The 18,455-nt window shown below is 37.6% G+C and overlaps 3 protein-coding genes across 5 annotated transcripts in view; 2 read left to right on the top strand and 1 right to left on the bottom strand.

The window, feature by feature from the left end:
* The first annotated feature begins 14,838 nt into the window (after positions 1 to 14,838).
* LOC132905311 (RWD domain-containing protein 4) lies at positions 14,839 to 17,737 on the top strand. Of its 2 annotated transcripts, none has more exons than XM_060956477.1 (5): positions 14,839 to 15,194; positions 15,377 to 15,486; positions 15,563 to 15,758; positions 15,830 to 16,024; positions 17,474 to 17,737. In XM_060956477.1, the coding sequence occupies exons 1-4, from the start codon at positions 15,090 to 15,092 to the stop codon at positions 15,995 to 15,997; spliced, it is 579 nt and encodes a 192-aa protein (XP_060812460.1). In that variant the 5' UTR covers positions 14,839 to 15,089; the 3' UTR covers positions 15,998 to 16,024; positions 17,474 to 17,737. The 2 variants fall into 2 exon arrangements, with proteins under 2 accessions (XP_060812460.1, XP_060812461.1); XM_060956478.1 differs by lacking the exon at positions 17,474 to 17,737 and adding an exon at positions 16,156 to 16,393.
* LOC132905304 (RUS family member 1) lies at positions 16,016 to 18,388 on the bottom strand. Its single transcript, XM_060956463.1, has 9 exons — positions 18,247 to 18,388; positions 18,020 to 18,177; positions 17,755 to 17,915; positions 17,485 to 17,677; positions 17,308 to 17,423; positions 16,997 to 17,193; positions 16,665 to 16,924; positions 16,418 to 16,604; positions 16,016 to 16,343 (listed from the first exon to the last, which is right to left on the bottom strand). Exons 1-9 carry the CDS (start codon positions 18,314 to 18,316, stop codon positions 16,291 to 16,293), a joined length of 1,395 nt encoding a protein of 464 aa, XP_060812446.1. The 5' UTR covers positions 18,317 to 18,388; the 3' UTR covers positions 16,016 to 16,290.
* The window catches only part of LOC132905305 (TNF receptor-associated factor 4), a 40,007-nt gene continuing 39,031 nt past the window's right edge, over positions 17,480 to 18,455 (top strand). The window contains exon 1 of one of the 2 annotated variants that reach the window (XM_060956468.1): positions 17,480 to 17,591. The gene's annotated coding sequence lies outside the window, so the exon portion shown is untranslated. The remainder of the gene's footprint in view (positions 17,592 to 18,455) is intronic. The other variant, XM_060956471.1, reaches the window with a different exon arrangement.

The raw sequence follows: 18,455 nt of genomic DNA, 5'->3' as shown, positions 1-18,455 counted from the left end.
GACAGACGTGCGGGCGTACGCACGAGTCAATGAAGTGAGTGGTACTCACCCGTAGAAGCCCTCACCTTACCCAACCCAGACCTCGTCCCCTCGCCTCTCTCGCACGTCTCCCTTTTACCTTGGCTCCCTTCTTTCCTCCTGTTCTTCCTTCTCTTCTTCTTCTTCTTCTTCTTCTTCTTCTTCTTCTTCTTCTACTTCTTCTTCTTCTTCTTCTTCTTCTTCTTCTTCCGTTGAACCAAGATACTCGTTTCCTCTCAGACCAAGGAGTTTCTGTACAGACTCTTTTCTTCCTTGTCCGCGTGTATCCCAAGGAACGATTCGCCGTTCCATTTCTTCTTTTCTGATCTCCTCTCAGAATCGCCTCTTCGAATCTTTTTCTTCTTCTTTCTGTACGTACCCTTTTTCTCGTGGATACGCTTTTTGCCGAGCTTCGAGTAATTAGCGTTTTGGATTTAAGTAGCGTGTCAATTTTTTCAGTCCTTCGTGTTCTCAGGTTGGCTCCTTTGGGAATCTTCTCCGTTTGGATCGGCCTAGCGCTTTCTTCCTCGTGATTCTCAAGCTTCGTCTGTGCAGCCAAGTTACTGTATTCCAGTGACTGAGAGTTAACAACGTTGCTGGTTTGTGCAGAAACTAACACGTGCCGCCGGCTATTTTATGCAAAATTTAACGCGCGCCACCGGCTATTTTATGAAAAAAAAAAAAAACTGACGATTTAACTTCGTCCGTGAAAACACGAGCTCGTTCGTGGCTGGTCATCATTTCGTTTTGCATTTTGTGCACGAATACACGAATCTACTCGTGATCGATCAATGCGTTAAGTGAACTTGACTACTGAAAAGAAGCGTGGAAAATTGAAAGAATAATATTTCAAGTCACGTGACCAACAGGTTTGCACTAGTAAATTGCTTTCGAGTAATGGCATTCAGGTAGCGCGATTAACGTCTAACGAATTAATATCTGGAACAGAACTTTCGCCACAGATCGTGTTTTGCTGCTTGTACTTTCTGACAATGTACGACGATATATTCTACTTTCCTCAGAAATGATAACTGTCTGAGATTTGCTTTTGTGTAAACGAACGTCGAACGCGTCAATTGTATGTTCATTTGTTTCATTATTAATCTATCGTTGAAGTATATGACGTTAGTAGAGAACGTATTAGACTGAGTAAAACTTTACAGCAATTCATTTTCCCTGGGAACTCGTGTTTCGCGACCTTCATTTTACATCAACCTTGTATCCCAATGCGATTCTATTTCGAGCCTGATCAATTCAAATTCCTGAGCTTATAGGAGAAAGTTTGGATTTTTCGTAGATCGTAGTTTAGATAAAACGATATTTGAAAAATATGACTGATTAAACAGAGAGAGAGAGAGCTTATGACAAGATAGTTTATTCAAGCGTGACTCTTGACAGGTTCAGTGTCACATGGACTATCATTGACTCACGATTGTTGCCGGAAGTTGGTACTTCATTAAACGAGTAAAATCAGAAAGTTAACACACGTTAAATTACCATTTTCCTCTAATTAACCACTTTAGCGCTGCTTCTCTATGTAGGCTTAGGTTCTAATAAAATATGGATAATATAAAGGTTGTTTCGTGTGCCACGAATTAGCCATATTCTTTTGGAAACTGCCATGGTCTCTACGTTTACCATTTCTTTTGAAATAATTTGTACATTAAAAAATTTCCTGGATGGACCAAAAGGATGTTCTTAATCTGCCCCAAATGTCAAGTTTACGTTTCCATCAATTTTCATAGCACTTATTCCAAAATTTCAACTCAATTAGAAAAGTGTCACAAATATTCCAGTTATGCATTATGGCAAATAACAAAGAATACATTTAATAAAGCTATTTAATATCTTCGTTTTAAATCTTCCTCGCATCCAATATACGTATTTTATACCAGGCATATTCTTTAATGCGATTGTTAATTAACGATATATCAAAATTTAACGAATGGTATTGATCTATCAAATTCTTAAGATGCACGAGCCTTATACCTTGCTGAATTTTCTTCATCAATAAGCAAGCATCGTTGCCGAATTTATTTCGTACCTTCCCTCCCGGATATGATGCACTTGCTCACCTCTCTGACCGCCACCTTTTGTTCACCTCCGATCCTTTTCTTTTTCTTATCATCCTCGGGTCGCTTCCTCCTCGTCCAGCGGACGGTCAAACGCACTCTGCCCTCCTCCGTATGGTCAGGATCCTCCGCCTCTCACTACGGTACCCTCGCCTCTTCCTGCTTTTCGTTTTTCTTCTCTCCCTCGACTCCTCGTTCCCCAGCCTGTGTCCCTTCTCTGCTTATCTGCACCCACCTTCGCATACGATGCTCAACGTCGATGATCTTTCTCCGTCTCCTTCCCAAAGACACGACGCGCTTCTAGGTGCCAACAATGCGCACTTCACGAGTGAAAGAAATTGGTTGCTCGGGAAGCTTCCAAATCTCGAAAATTTATCCCAGAATGTCCGAATCGACCATCGATTTCTGTTCCTTTGTTTAATTTGTCTTCCTCGATTTTTCTTGGTTCTTCAATTTTTACTGGATCGTGATTTACAAGCAACCGAATTTCTAATTTCGTTGGACGATGTTTAGGTTCGATTCGTAGCAGAAATATTCTATTGCGACGGTGACCATTTAATTCTGAGCTTTTTATTCGTAAAATCAGCAAAACTAATTCTGAGCATTTTCTATTTTTTTTACAATTAGCGGGATATTTGTAACGATTCGCAGCGAAGAAACGTACTATCAATTTTACTCGATTTAAGTTCCCTAATTTACCAAGAAACTGTTCACTGTACTGCGTACGCGTACATTATACATACATAGGATTGACAATGTTGCGAAACGAATAATATTTTCATTATTTTGTTACGATTTTTATGTAATATAACCTAAACTCAGATCGTCGCTGCGAGACTTGCATAGACGACATTCGTTGTCTTCTTCCCACAGATTTCTACCTTCTCTCTCTTTCTCTGTTTCTTTCTCTGGTTTCGCCTCTTTTTTAATTCATTCCTCTCGACCACGACTATCGGTGTACCGGGAAACATCTGAAAAGATGAATTTCGCCCGGTGTCCCCATCCTATGCAAACATCCCGGTTATTTGTACGGTATTTCCGCATCTCAATAGAGAACGTTATTCCGTTTCGAAATCATTTTACTTGGTAATACGATTTTCTGTTTACTCTGTTTTCTTTCGCGTATGAAATTGCGCATGAAATTTCACGTTGCTCCCGAGTACGTCTCGCAATTTTCCTTTTCCATACCGTATCTTCTTCTCTTCGTAAGTATGATAGAAATTATTTCCAAACAATTAACTCGGATGCGTCTACTATCCTCTTCCAGAAGAATGTATGATTCCAATTCTGTTTTTCAACTTGTGAGAGCACACTTCGTACTTGATGCTATTCCTCGATTAATATAATTTTTCAAACTCTTCGTTTTGAAATTATTTAACAGCCACAAATATTTATCTAGAATTTTTTACGACCATTATATGACAAATAAAAATTTCATACAAATATTCCGACTACAGATCGTCTTCTAATTCTATCTAAATCGATAAACAGTAACTTAACAGATTAATTAGCTTACTGAAGTTTGAACGTATTCGAGTTAAACGGTCGATTCGCACAATTTTCAGTTAATTTTCGTTGATTTCTAAAAACGTATATTTTATATTCAGCTTCCAAAGCAAAATCTTGTTTCGTCGTCCTTCGTCGCGCTTCTCGGAGGTCGTTGCCGTTATTAAAGCAAAAATATATAGCTGGAACAACGTCTAACCAGATTTTAAGTCATGCAGCAAAATGTATAACTTGGCGAGGAATGGCCAACCGCGAACAGGCAACTGGTGGTTGATGAAAAATGAAAATATCCTTGATCTATGCAGCGTGTCCAATGAAATCTAGTTTTACGTCTAGAAATCTCAACACTCCGCTTTCTCACGTACCTCTTTCTCTGAACAATTTTGGGAATTCGCTCAGTCAACTTTCACACGTTAGACTTAATCCATGTAATTAAAGAATTCATAGCTATGACGAACTTATTTAATGAAATCCTGTCAGATAATCCTACCCGATCCTAGATATCCTAAAGGATAAGCATCTACCTGCTCGTGTAAGTAACTTGCTAACTAAATATCTAAATTAAATATTCTTCTATGTCTCTTCTATTCTACTCTTTTTTTTCTTTTTTTTTTTTTTTTTTTTTTGATGATCGTGCGTCATGGTGGTTTCCTATACATTTCTGTTTAACGATTCTCTTATCATAAAGAAATGTAAAAAGTGGGAACATCTTAATACTCCATACATGCAGCCGATATCTATATTTTCCAGAAACCTGTCCCTTGTAGTCTTATCTCTTTCATCTAGAATTCCCATAACAGAGGACGAGGTACGATCTTTGTCAGAAAGTCAGCGAGCTTCGGTCTCGACCAGCAACCCCGCTAGACGATCTCTATTACGCAATCTCCGTTATCGGACATCGTGAAACCCCATGAAATTTTCTGAGGTAACCGGCGCAGCCACTCCATCGCCTAAGGCTTCGACAGAAATCGCGTGGAACCCGCTCAGAATTAAGGCGACATCGTGCTGCCATGTCGCGAACGTCTGTCACGATAAACCAAAAATGGAAGTTAATGATCTCTATCTAAAGACACTTTGCGGTACGAAAAATCTGTCAGAAAAGTTCCTGGAATTCCTTGATACATTCTCAACGCTTTTTTTCTCTTGCAATCTCAGTGCCTATTAAGATACCATCGAATTCCTAACGACAACTTTGATCGCCATCAATTACGGATAAAGTCATTCTAACGAAAAGTTGATATTTCAGCAGACTCGCCATCCTCGTTTCGTCTTTACTGCCAGAATCAAACTAAGTTTCTCCCGGGTGGCAAGAGCAGAGAACGATCGAGTCTGTAAATAATTCAATCATCAACTACTCTCAGCTAGAATTTACAGCACGCTCTCTTCTACGAAGCGGCGCGGCGTGAAAAACTTGCTCGTGGCTCGTTCCGTGTTCACCAAAAAGAGAAAAAAGAGGAACGAAGTTCGAGCGGCTTGCAGCAACTGCACGCACTTTCGTCCGAGCTTTGAAAGAATCGTGGGTGCCGTGTCGATCCACGAAAAAAGTATGTAACTTGACCGATAAGAAAAGCAAATCAACTTGCAGACGTAGAACACGAAGAAGAGCGTGCCACGAACAAGTCTATCCATCTTCTTTCGTAGAAGCTGGCCAACTCAAACTATCCAGAGACTCGTGCACGCTCTTGGGAGTCGATAGGAGAGCAAAAAACGCGCGAGACGCAGCAACGATCAAACAGCATCTTAGAACAATCCCTTCATTTTTATTCCCAGTTCAACTACGGATGGATCGAGCTTCCTAAGACTCGGCAGGCTCAAAGCGAGAATGCGACTTTTACAAAGCGCGTAGATTTTATTGGAGCAATCCGCTGGAAGAACGTAGCTCCTCGAATATTGATGTGCAGGAAATTCTATTACGATGGATTCTTGCAGGATATGTACGTCTGTCTCTGCCTGTGATCGAATCTCTGCTTTTCGGTTGTTCTGCAACTTGAAATTTGATATTTAGTGATTTAGAATTCAACATTTCCCTTTGGCAGTGTAATCTTTCGAGACGTTCGAACGTTCTTTCCTATTCGTCCATCGTGTTGTTCGAAGGATGCTTCAGTCTTTCTTCTTCCCAGATATTTTTCAGATTAGACGTTTCTCCAGAATCTGTAATTTAGTAGTACGATGGCCTAGAATTTGAGATTTTTCTCTGGTAATTGTAATTTCTTTCCAATTCTTTATCTAGTTGCAGAAATACAACTCGTTTTTCATTTATTAGATATTTTTGAAAAAAGGAAGAATATGTTGAATTTGATGCGGGTCGGATAACGCGATATCGTTTTCAATGGCAATTACAATTTTCGATAACGATACAAGCGGTACAGCGTTAAAAAGATTTGAAATTTTTCATTTTTCTTTTTTTGTCTTTCTCGCTTCTTTTGTCTCTTTTTGCCCCAATTGTTGGCCGTGCGCCGAATTTTGCATTTTCCAGGCTACAAAAAGGTATTCCAACTGACTCCGCTCAATTTGCGAATACCGCTCCCTTTGAAGTCTCTCTTTCCGCAGGACGATCCCATTGAAAATCGCTGTCTGTCGGTGAAAAGCTCGTGAAATGTCAAAAGTGCGGAACCAAAAGTATAACACGTGACTCGAAATTTCGGTTCGCCAAACGCGAATGGATTTTATTCTCTTTCATCCTCTATTTTTTCTGTATCTTCTTCTTCTATTCTTTTATTTTATTCCTTCAATTATAAACATCCTGATGCCGTTCCAACTTTGTCGAACGAAAAAAAGAAAAAGAAGTCGCCCCAAGCGCTTGTTTAGCTTTTTCAAGTAAACCTGGCCTTTGCTGCACGGTACGATCACAGGAAATCGAACAGCAATTTGGAAGAAGGAACAGAAAAGTTTGTTCGTGGTGAGAACAACTTTGTTGATAACGTTAACTCATCGTGAAGAACTTCGATTTTCAAGCTTCTTTCAGAATCGGATAATTAGGTTCTTGGCCACCAGCATCAAAAAGTTGCGTGCTCCCTTTACAGCTGAATCGATTGTGGAACTGATTGTAGAATACGAATGAGAAAACGTGACTTTCATTCCGAGGTATTAAATTGTTCGGAAAATTCGTAGCAACAGTTAAGAAGAACTTAAAAGAAATGTATTTCCATTATACCTTTTGTACCTTTCGGCATCTATAAGTTCGCCAATCTTTTCTTCAAATATCGAACACGAATTTCCTACAAATAGCTTTTACAAGCTTTTAATGTATTAAATTTATTAGTCGTATCTTTCGAATAAGTTTCGTAAAAGTCGCGATAAATAATAACGAAAATCCTATATTAACTTGCCTAGTGATTATCAAAACGTTGTAGTACGCTTTTAAAAATCATTGAAAATAATAAGATCAGCACGCTCGAAGATACAAGAAACTTGATAATTTACCGCAGTGTTTTCTAATTAATTTCTATCGACTAGATCAAACGCTTGAATAGGTGAGAGATAATTTTTTATAATTATTCGCCAGTAAATAATATAACATAAATAAATACGATAATAATATAAATAATTGGCAAGTGACAATCGATTCTTTTTTTTTTAATTAATTATACAAACCAACAAAGATACACAGTTTTATCCTAATATGTACGAAACCGTACAGATTTCTTTTACACATTAAGAACTTGGACGAAGTATAGATGCGTGGCGATCGGTCGCCATGCGATTTCTTACCTGGTTCCATGATCTCTCCCGGACCTAGGCCAAAACAATCGATCGAAGTCGCTAATTTATATTCGCGCCAGCCCATTCACCACCAGAGGGGACACGATTAATCGAGTTTGTCGTTAATTGAACGAACGCAATTCCTCCTGGTCGGCGCCGCCGACAGAGTCCCGCAGACAAACAGATAGACAGACAGTTTGTTCGGTCCGTTTGTTCGTTCGTAGCCGTGTCTACGTAGATGGCTAATTGTGACGTCCATGAGAGAGAGAGTGAAGAGATCGTTACGTCGTCCATCACCCATTTATGGCCGCGTAGCCACCTGCTTCTCTCGTCGTTTCGCATGAAGATAGAGCCGTTTCGAACGAAAACCCGACCTCCTGTGAGTATCGAGTATTTTGTAACGAGTCGCTACGGTATAGAATCTACACGATCAACCAACTGGCCAGGATCAATTTCATTTTCTTCCTTTTTCTTCCTTTTTATCCCGTGTCGGTGTGCGTATACCTTTTTTCTATTACCGGATCTCGTTCCTCGAACGCTGCCGACACACGATGAAGATGATCGATGGGGACCCACGCGCGCGATCCACGAGACAGGATCAACTAGACGAAACTTAGCGGTGATCGTTTATTGATGACGCGTCGAGTGCCTCTGGAGCTTCGCTCTCTTGAATTGATAATACCGGGAATTAACGCGACCAAGGGCGCGGGTTTAAGGAGCCATGGAACGTGGTTTAAGGTTTCCTGCTGGAAATTCGAAGAGCTTGAGGTTGCATGGTGCGAGAGATTAGAAAATTATTGCAACGCTTGGCTATGATCTTTCATAAATAGACCGCGAATTATTACGTGTTATGGTGTTATTTAATGGCATATTAATATATATATATTTAATATATAAAAATATAAAAAATGTAAAGAATATTTTAAGTATAGTAATGGTTATCGTGATTTTCAAGAGAAATTCGAGAAACTTAAGACGAGCAGGTGTGAAGGATTAGAAAATTATTGTAACGCATATTAACACGACGAATAAACGTACGGTTTTGCAAATATTTTCTATTCGTTTATTGGCCACGATCGACTCGTTCCTTTCTCCGTCCATTCTAATTAATTATGAAATCTTCTACGTGTGTTTCATCCGATTACATGAATTTCTTAGAGCATCTGTTCGCTTCTTCATAAAGCCTGCTGCTGGCATTCTGTTCTAATTGCACCGCACATATTTCATCTCTGGGACAAATATCTCTGTAGGTGCCGTGCAATCGAGCAGAGAAACGATGCCTTTTCTATTTGTCCTTTGAAATGGCGAACCTCCACGACCTGTCTTCCTCGATTTCGATTGTCAACCACATATATCATCCGTGACAAATATCTTCTCTTGATGTTAGTAGAATCTTTAGTATCCTGCTTCTCGTTTCCTATCTTGTCGTTCACGTCTTCAGAATATTTTGTGTAAATGCTATGATGCGATAGTTAGGAAATTTAATAACGATCTTTAAAGGATAATATTAAGAATTAATATGCAGTAATCGATTAGTGGATAATTTAATGGATAACTAAATTAATAATATAGTATCAACACAAGTGGACTTTCAAATTGATTTCAAACGTGCAACCATTCGACGAAAGAGTTAATCTGACAAAATGATCGTAGCATGATTCCGCTAATCTTTAATCGTGTTTGTTCAAAAACAGGTTCTCTAATACCAAAACGTACTAAATGCTACCACGATTATTGCGCCATCGTTCTCGTTATAAGCTGCGTTAAACCTTTTGCACCGTTCAATTCTAATGCACTCTAAATGTACCTAGCACAAACTACCATAAACTGCATCGTGGTTAACCAAATTCGTGAACTATGAATCTCTGAACTATGTGAATCTACAGTATCGTTCGAGAGAACCTTGCGTTGACTTATAACAGAAGATTCTTTTAAATTTCTACGTATTATTTTAATTAATCTTCAATTATCGGAATGTATCATATTCAACGGAATACTAATCTTCTTGCACAAAATTTATTTCTACGTACCCCGAGATAACAATAAAACGCTCGAATTCGTTCGAAATTATTAATCGTTACAATTTATCCGACTCTCTTTTACTCCGTGCAATGTGATATTATTCCACTTTAATCGTCAAAGGTACATAAATTCTGTCGAATGAAATTCACGAAAATCGTTCTCAGCTAAATATCGCAAAATTAAATAGACCCGCATAGTTCTCACGGTCGTCTGTCGAATTTTAAACCACGCGAATTTAAAAGAAAATTTTGTCGAACGTTTCCATCGATCGAAATTAAGTTCTACATGGAATCGAGTGGACAGACATAGAAGAAGGGATGAACGCAAGAAACACAGAGGAGTCAGAGAAGTCGGAAAAGTCGAAGATGAGGAAGAAAAGCAGCTTTAGCGTGCTAGCTTACTTATCAAAACGATACAATTACGACGCGGTAGTCGACGGTTTTACATAATGCATATCGAGCTACGGAGTAATGTTCAGTGCACGCACCGCGGTGGCACTAATTTCCGTGAATCAACAGCGCCAGGAAGCTCTTCTTGCGCGACCGCTCAAGGAGAAGTAACCGCGTAGTCACATCGGTGATTAGTGATGGGACCGATCATGGATCATTCACCGTCATAATCTTTGTCAAATCATCTCTTCTCGAGTCTGCGTTTATACCTTTAAATTTTTAATATCTTCGTTCCTCTATTATTTTGCGATTATATTTCTCTATTTTGAAATTTCCATTTTTGGGATTTTCAAACTCCTATTTTTATATCTTTCCAAACTTCGCTCTAGCTTTCTGTGTGTCTATATCTAGAAAAATTCACCGGTTTCCATCTTCGTGTTTTCGGATTTCCAAAGTTTCCTGTAGAATTGCATCTAACATGTACCTTCAGCCGGCTTCGTACACAACAACAATCGTTACACACAGCACTACGCTTCAGCTATTCTTCTCTCTGTTTCTCTACTATTATAGAAATACCAGAAAGTAATTTCCTTCTCTGCGACATATATCTTCTGAACTCTCTCTCCTAACTTCGTATGGAAATTTTCTTCCTATTAACGTTGCTTAAAATATCGTACTCTACGATAGCAAACACATGCAGATTAGTTCAACGAAATATTGAAGGACTTTCCTAAGGAGAAAAATACAAAAGTTAAAAAAACATATAAATACATATAATTTATATATATATATAAATGTCTTGTCGGAGTACCGTTCCAGCCTGAACATCGATGCCAAACGATCTACGTGTGACTTCAACTTCTGAAAACTAACTCTTGAAATGAAGAGATTTTGGTCGGTATGGCGCGCGAGGGTATTGGTCCCATCACTATCGGCGATGATCGGCAAGCACACGGCAGGCGGTCGGCTTCTTTCCCGCAGCTTCTTCACAGGGCGACTCTCGATCCATGTTTCATGAGGCTTCTCGTGCTCGAACTAGAGAGAGGGCCGGCCACGTACAGGCACTTACAAGCCGAGGGAGGCAGGCCGGTGTTCTGAATCACTGGTACTTAGGCGATTCTTTGTGATCGATGCACTCGCGACACCACGGCGCCACCCTTACCTTTTTCTTTTCGCGATTATTATTGTCTTTATCCACCGAGAGTGAGAAAGCTCGTTACGGATGTTGTACGAGTGTTCCTGGTCGAAATTGCTCGCTGCATTTGCGATATCGTGAAGTCAATAAAGGAAGTATAAGGAGATCCTCTTAATAGTAGGATAAGACGATGCTAATGTTCAACGGAATGAGAACTTACGTTTGAAGTTGGAGACTTTTCCGACGTATCGTAATGATTTTCATAATCCAAATTATTCACGTTTCTTACATTAACGTTACGCTCTTCGTATTCGTCATTTGTCATTTTTATCGAAGATCGTATAGATTTACGACGCTGCACTTTGGTCTTCAATCGCTCTTTATAAAACGATACTTGTACGGATGGAAACTTGTATTTTACTGTTGCATCGTTAAATCGAAGGATATACCTCGTCGTGACGAACTGAGAATATCGGAGAATATGAAAGGAAGAATCGTAATTGAATATAAAATACGCGTACGAAATATCGATTAACAAATTTCTTGAAGCGATTGTCATTTCGATCGCTTGTTTGTTGCATTAGGAATTATTAATAGAATATATATAAAGTGTAGTATAAACCTAAGTATCGTAAGTATAAACAGACATGGTTCCCTTTGAACACGAATGTGTAAATCAACATAGCACGTCGTATCTTTAAAAAGGACGTTCCACCTAAAGAATCGACGATGTTTCCCAGCGCATCTAAACTTCGTCCGAAAAGAAGGAAAAACAAACGACACATCGAAACCTGGAGCAACCACATTTATATAATGTATTTTATAACATTATTGTAAGAAGCGACACTTCATTTTCACCAAGGCATTTTCTCTTTTCCTCGAGCCGACAAAGGGATGAGTCGGGTTGGCTACAAGCCCCAGGTACCCGGGTTGAACGAAAAATTCGCGCACGAAACGTGCGTGCACGGTTGCAATGGCCGCGATGAATAATGGACAGGCGGAACATTTGAGGCAGGGATGTCGTGCAGGCCGAATTCGTAGAAGAGCATCGTCTCATACACGCGTCTACTGCGAAATACAGGTGCGTACGAGCAATATAATCCCGAGGATTTCAGGGAATCATCGACGAATTCGACGAAGCCTCCTTTGCGGTGGATGGCGAGAGGGTGTGCGTGACTTACGTTCGCCACGTGTCCCAAACATGCGTTTGCGAAACGATCACCGATTTCTGATCGTTTGTCTCGCCCGATCGACCATCGATCTACGCAAAGAACAGCTGAAAGTACATCTCTTGTTATCGCCCACTGAGTTCTCGGTAATCCAGATGAAATTACTCGAGATTTTGCAATTTTCTTTATGATCCTGATTCTATGTAGCATAATTTAACAGGAAATAAATTCGGAACACCTTCACTCGATTTGTTTCATAAACAGATTGAACTATTATTATTAATTGTTAGAATTTTAATTGAGATATTTGTTTGAGTAGTATAGTAGTAGTAGTTTGTGATATATTGACATATAGTTTTATAGTTCAATACGTTTACTATGTTTAGTCAGTATGACTGGAGCCACCATTCTTTTAAATCTAATTTACCATGATGTTTCCAACAATATGAACAAGATTTACCTCACAATACCTTTTCCGATATAAAAAGTACACTTTAAACTTCCAGAGCGTCGATATATGAAGAAAAATTAATCAAAATGTGAAATATATAAAGAATACTGCCAATATTTAAAAAAACTTACTACAAACGCATTAATAAACTTGTGTTTATACGTCAATATCGGTTCTTCCTAGTATATCATTTAAGTTTCGGAAGAAACGAGACGGGACGAACATCGGTATCGCATCGCGTAAAACGAGGATGAAAAATTCGTCTGACAGGAAGCCGATGATGCGTTGTTACAGCTGGCATATTCTTCGATCCTCGATACAACGTTCCGCGATGAGAGAAATTTAAACGAAACATGGAATGGGGTCAGGAACTGATGTTTGTGTAAACGCGGGGTTGGGCTTCCCCAAGTGGAAACTCGCATTAATCCATAGCTCGCTACTCACTTGATATGTACTACGTTTTTTTTTTCCTCCTGCCGAGTTTTCTCCGTCGCTTTTTCGCCACCCCCTTTTCGCTTCATTTCTCTTTCGAACGTGCTATAACATCCTGCTACCTACTGCGCTGCGGTGGCATACGACTGAACAAACCGCTGCACAATCCGGCTGATACCGCGAGAAATCTCTGTATTTGTGTGCATGACAGCTTCGAAATTACTTGAATAATACATCTCATTTGCTGTATCTTTCTCTCCTCCTCTGCCTGTCGCTGAATTGCATTTTGTCTTTTTCTGAATTGGACCGAGTCTAATGCTTGCTATCGATAGAGTTTCAGTTATATTAAAATTTGGAGAAACTTAGTGCGGAGAATCCCTAAATTTCAATAAGTTAACGATTCTGTTTTGTTTCATGTATGTATACCATAGATTAGATTTAATGTAAAGTTAAAATGGAAATGTGGCGTCACCTGGTATGTGGGGAGATAAAATCGTTTAACCTTTTTGCCAAGATTCTTATCCTTCCTATCTTTAAATTTAACGGTGAAACATCTTAACGAGACTTGTAATTAAATTGAAATGTACAAAAAAGTTTGTTCTTAAAAGTGAGCAAAATGTACGCGCTTTATTTTATCTTTAAGCGTTGATCTAAGGAACGAGGTACGTAATAGATACATCGTCCAATCCCTTTATCATTTTAAATCCTCTTTAACATTTCAGTTTCCCAACACATCGTTCCCAATATTACCGATTCAGTATAGGAGAAGATTATAAATGGTTTAATTCAAACCACTGACCAGGTACAACAGTTTTATACTTCATCTATGATTCAAACCATGTATTGTGAAAAATGTAAGAAGTTTAACAATTTATTAATATTATATCATTATACTATTAATAGTAACTGTTAGTAACAATATAATATTATGTAATAAGTTTTAATTCACAATTTCAAGTTTCGAGACTTGTCTGTGCTATAACAGTGCGATTTCCTGCAGTACCAACCGTCGACCTTACTGCATGCAGTTCGACTATAACCACCGTATCGAATACGCGGTCGAGTTTGAACAGGAAAACAAAGATGCATGCGACTCACCATTAGATGCAGATCTGATTCAGAAAACGTTGTCATCGATGCTGTAATAACCCAGAAAAAGTCAACATCGAGACCGTCATCAAAGAGAACCATCGTTAAAGGGAACTAGGAAATCTGTAATAGGATGTGAAGTATTATCATTTATTCTTAAAAACATAGTACTTTTCATATAGGAAGTTTCAGATAATGAATGAGATTAAAATTTTAATAATAATAAGAATTTTATAAAATTGAATGTTCGTTATTTTAGATATTATTTTAGTGGAAAAGTAAATATTTTTAATTTTTCAAATTAATTATTATTGGAACAAAATATAAAGAATAGACTTACATCTTTAGCCTTCTGTAACGCCATTTTAGGTTTTGCCAAGATTATAGGCAGGAGTGAAGATCGTGTGAATAAGATGTCTTGGGGATGTCTTGATACTACGATCTTCGATAACGAATAACACTCCTCACCGTAGATCCATCTATACTTTCTAATTTGTTCGGGAATATTCGGGTTCTCCCAACCCCGCGTGATGAATCGAAATTTTCCACGTCGAAACCTTAGAACTAAATAAACACAAAAAGCATTCAATGTTTTGTACATAGGAACACCTAAGCGATTTCTTGAAAAAATTCTAAGAAATATTTTCGCTACAAATATCTTACCATCTACGGAATACATTACGGCTATCAATAGACCGTCAGAAGTTCTAACAACACAATCGAATATATGTTTGCCAACTTTTACGAATATAACAAATGATGAACTTTTTAAATACAGTTTATCGAACTTTAGTGCCTCAATTCCATTTCAATTTACACCATTTTAGATTGCAGAGGGCGCATCGATACCTCTAATTTTTTATATATTTCGGGACATGGGACGCAGAGTCTCATAAGGTAATAATAGAATAAGTACTACGGTAAAAGAGAATAAGTACTTACCAGCGTGACGCGGTGTGGCGCGCATAACGTGATCAAGGCAGCACAATCGATTTAGTGATAGCGACTCTGTCTACTATAGGTTTTCCTAACCTCAAAGTAACGTATGAGCTGTACGCGTAACAAAAAAATTAGAGTATTAAAATCAAACACTGGAGTAAGGAGATGGGCGATGCCGAACTTCAAGAAGAAGAAAGAGAAGTACTTCTTTCGATATATGAAGGAGATTCAGCTTTTAAACAGTTGACACCTACCACGTTTCAATACAAGGTTTGCTCTTTCCAAAAATTGTGAAATATAATCACGATTGTACTCTTAAATTATAAAATATAATTCTAATTTCTAATTTTAAAATAAATCAGTATCGATAATGAGTAGATCGTGTTTATTCAAATTTTGTGACTTCTAAGTTATAATCCTTACATATTGTATAACATTGATTTTATATATAGTATGGAGAGGACAATGATATGAAATCATTTCTATTGGAAATTTCTTGGGGCACGACATATCCATCAGAGAGGCCTACCATTAACATGAACACATTTTATAATAAGCACATGTAAGTGGAACCATGTTGTTCACTGACTATTCTTGCAGTCTGTTGCTTTTATTAAAGGTGAATGATTGGAATACAGTGTGCAAGAAGTAAAAGACAAGGTGCTGCAGCATTTGGAAGCAGAGGCGGATCAATGGCTAGGAAGTGCTATGACTTATACGTTATTTCAGTATGTACAAGAACATTATACTGAGTTGATCTCAGCACAACCAGACTCTGTAGTTGACTTAAACTTACAAACCAACCAGCTTAAGATAACAGATGAAAATCAACAGGTAAGAATTAATTATATTAAACTATAAATTTATTTGATATATATGAAAGAGAACCAATTTCTTATGCAAAGTTGGAAGAAACAACAAAAAAGCCAAAGAAGGAACATTTAACTAAAGCTCAGAAGCGTAGACAGTGGAATAAAGCAGATGGAAAAGGAGAAAGGCCACGAGGATGGGACTGGGTGGATATAGTAAAACATTTATCACAGACTGGCCCTAAACAGGAACAAGAGTCTTAGTTCAACTTCATTGAAATATTTGTACAGGTTAAAGGCTTGTTATATTTTTATAAATTATTGGAAATAAACTGGTTTCCATATCAGTTTTACTATAATATATCACCTGTGATAAAAATTTGTAAGAAAATATTTATAAATAATTTTCTCATTGCCAACAGATAGATACAAGATATGCAAATAAAATTACTTAAATAATTAACAATTATAAAATTTTATCGAGGTAAATAATATGGAAGGAACAATATTTTAATTTCCGATGTCCTTGCACTTCTTTTTTACCATTTTACGATTTTTTATAAAAATCTCCAACCTGCTACTGGTAATAGGTTTGTTTCTGTCATCCATCCTTAAAAAAAAAACAATATTTATATGAATAAAAAGAATACCAAACTTCTATCACATAATAATAGAATTATTTACCTTTACTTTCAAGGTCACTAATAAAGGCTTTGTATTCGCCCGAGATCAATAAATTCGTAGCGTAAATGCTCTCTATGGCTTTCGATGATTGTATCCGATTATTTGTATTAGAGTACCTTTTATTAAGTACATAAAGTCGCATTAAAGGATACGACAGATCGCTCACTTCGGGCTTTACGAAAACATCCTGGAAAAACGTAATACTTCAAAATATAAGCATTAAAATTCATTTATATGATTTACTTACAAGTGGCACTTTTAAAGACATACAAATAAACAAGCCACAAAGGCAAGCATGGAAATATGCTTCCAAGACATCATAAGGCTGCGCGTCTTTTTTAAGACATATAAAAATAGTTTTGTTTTGTACATCAATAGAAATCAAGTATTTTCTATCTAAGAAAAGCTTCAATGCAAGTTCGGTATCACTTGTTAAAATTATATCCTCTTTTATAAGAGCCGCGAGAGAAACACCTATTTTGATATTGAATCCACATATGCTCATTGCTGCAAAGATATAATTAAAGAGCAACAACATGTAGTAACTTAATGTTTAAAAGTAAAATACAACATCCTTACTCGGTTTTGTGAATAATAACACTGATTCCTTTTTGTTAACTTCTTCGGGTTTTGGAATGACTTCATTCGAAATATAACTTTTTACTATTAAAGCTAAGCGATCTTCGTTTAAAGAATTTAAGCATAATGCTTTTACAGCCATGTAATTTGCATACAGATGTATCATCACGAGGAAAAGATACAGTTCCATTATGTATCTACATACAGATTATGCATACCATTGGTAAATCGATAATATCGTTAGCACGTTTTTTAACAGAATTAAATTCGCTTATTACGAAAGCGATAGATATATGTAATTAAATATTTACCGTCCATTGTGAAAAATTGAAAGTATTAGAATACCAACAAAGGATGCTATTAAATTTACACATGTTTCTTGACTTCCGTCTTTAGCCGATACATCTGCTAAATTATTTTGTAATGCCTGTAATGTAAATTAATGTGTTATAACTAATAAAATCAAATCTATTTTAGACCTTTTGTACCTGATGCTGTGTGAGCGCTGCCCTTGTTGCCCCACCAGCAACACCAACAATCGATTTCATCGCTGTTGAAATGCACAATATTCCAAGTGAATAGGAAGAAAAATAGGGTAAGAATAATTCTAATCCCATTGCTAAATCATTAAGAATATCAGCAAAAAGCCTCCATTTTTTACATTGTCCATCTAAATCTGTCCTAATGAATGAAAGATAATTGCTGCTTTTGTAGAGATTAATTAGAAGTATTGTATTCCTATATATGATTTTATTTACCCATTCCACCATGCAAACACAATACGACCAATCATTCCTGTCCCATCTTTTAATATCCATGTTATAGCTGCTGCTAGCGGAGTCGCTGTTGCTTCACCTACACCTACCCCTTGCATAATAGAATGTGTCGTAAGTGTACCCATTATAGTACTTGCAAATGCCTATAACAAATGAAAGAGTTGTGATAATGGTATAATTTCGTTCGTGAACAGTAGTTTCACTCATAAAATATAAATAACGTTTGCAGCTTTCTATGCAAACTAACCTGAACTGTATCCCATATTTGATAAGAAGTGTAATCAGGGTGAACGCTGTCGGGATATCCTTGAGGTAAAAATACCTCTTTTACAATCGATATGAAACCAGAATAAAAAGACTTCGTTCTAGTTGTGTCTGATAACAGTTCGGTTATCGATTGCTCGTCTGTAGACCAAAACGAACGATAGGTTAGGTAAACTAACAGTGATGTTTATCATGTCAGAATACAGTTACCTTTTGATTTGACGAAAAACCTATCCTTCTCACCCCCGTAGGCCTCGGTGAATAGTAATCGTTCATGCATCTTGAAGTGCACCGAGATTACGTTGGTTTGATTTGAATGCACCGTATGAAAACATATGCACTTTTATTAACGATCATAGTAGCTGTTACATCCTCTACGGGCAATTACACCTGCACTATGAATGCAACAAAATTCCCTA

This window comes from Bombus pascuorum, chromosome 3 (genome assembly GCF_905332965.1).
Source record: "Bombus pascuorum chromosome 3, iyBomPasc1.1, whole genome shotgun sequence".
In the NCBI taxonomy this organism is placed as follows: Eukaryota; Metazoa; Arthropoda; class Insecta; order Hymenoptera; family Apidae; genus Bombus; species Bombus pascuorum.
The sequence above is the reverse complement of the archived record's forward strand: the minus strand, read 5'-3'. Positions and strand labels throughout refer to the sequence as shown.

Bases quoted from the DNA above. Each gene is read 5' to 3' on its own strand.
- LOC132905304 (XM_060956463.1), bottom strand. From the start codon at position 18,316: ATGCATGAACGATTACTATTCACCGAGGCCTACGGGGGTGAGAAGGAT. The intron at 17,916-18,019 runs GTTAGTTTGCAT...CATTTGTTATAG, and splicing joins AAATATGGGATACAGTTCAG to GCATTTGCAAGTACTATAAT. The intron at 16,344-16,417 runs GTAAATAATTCT...TTTTTTTTTAAG, and splicing joins TAGTGACCTTGAAAGTAAAG to GATGGATGACAGAAACAAAC.
- LOC132905311 (XM_060956477.1), top strand. From the start codon at position 15,090: ATGGGCGATGCCGAACTTCAAGAAGAAGAAAGAGAAGTACTTCTTTCG. The intron at 15,195-15,376 runs GTTTGCTCTTTC...TTTTATATATAG, and splicing joins CTACCACGTTTCAATACAAG to TATGGAGAGGACAATGATAT. The intron at 15,487-15,562 runs GTAAGTGGAACC...ATTGGAATACAG, and splicing joins ACATTTTATAATAAGCACAT to TGTGCAAGAAGTAAAAGACA.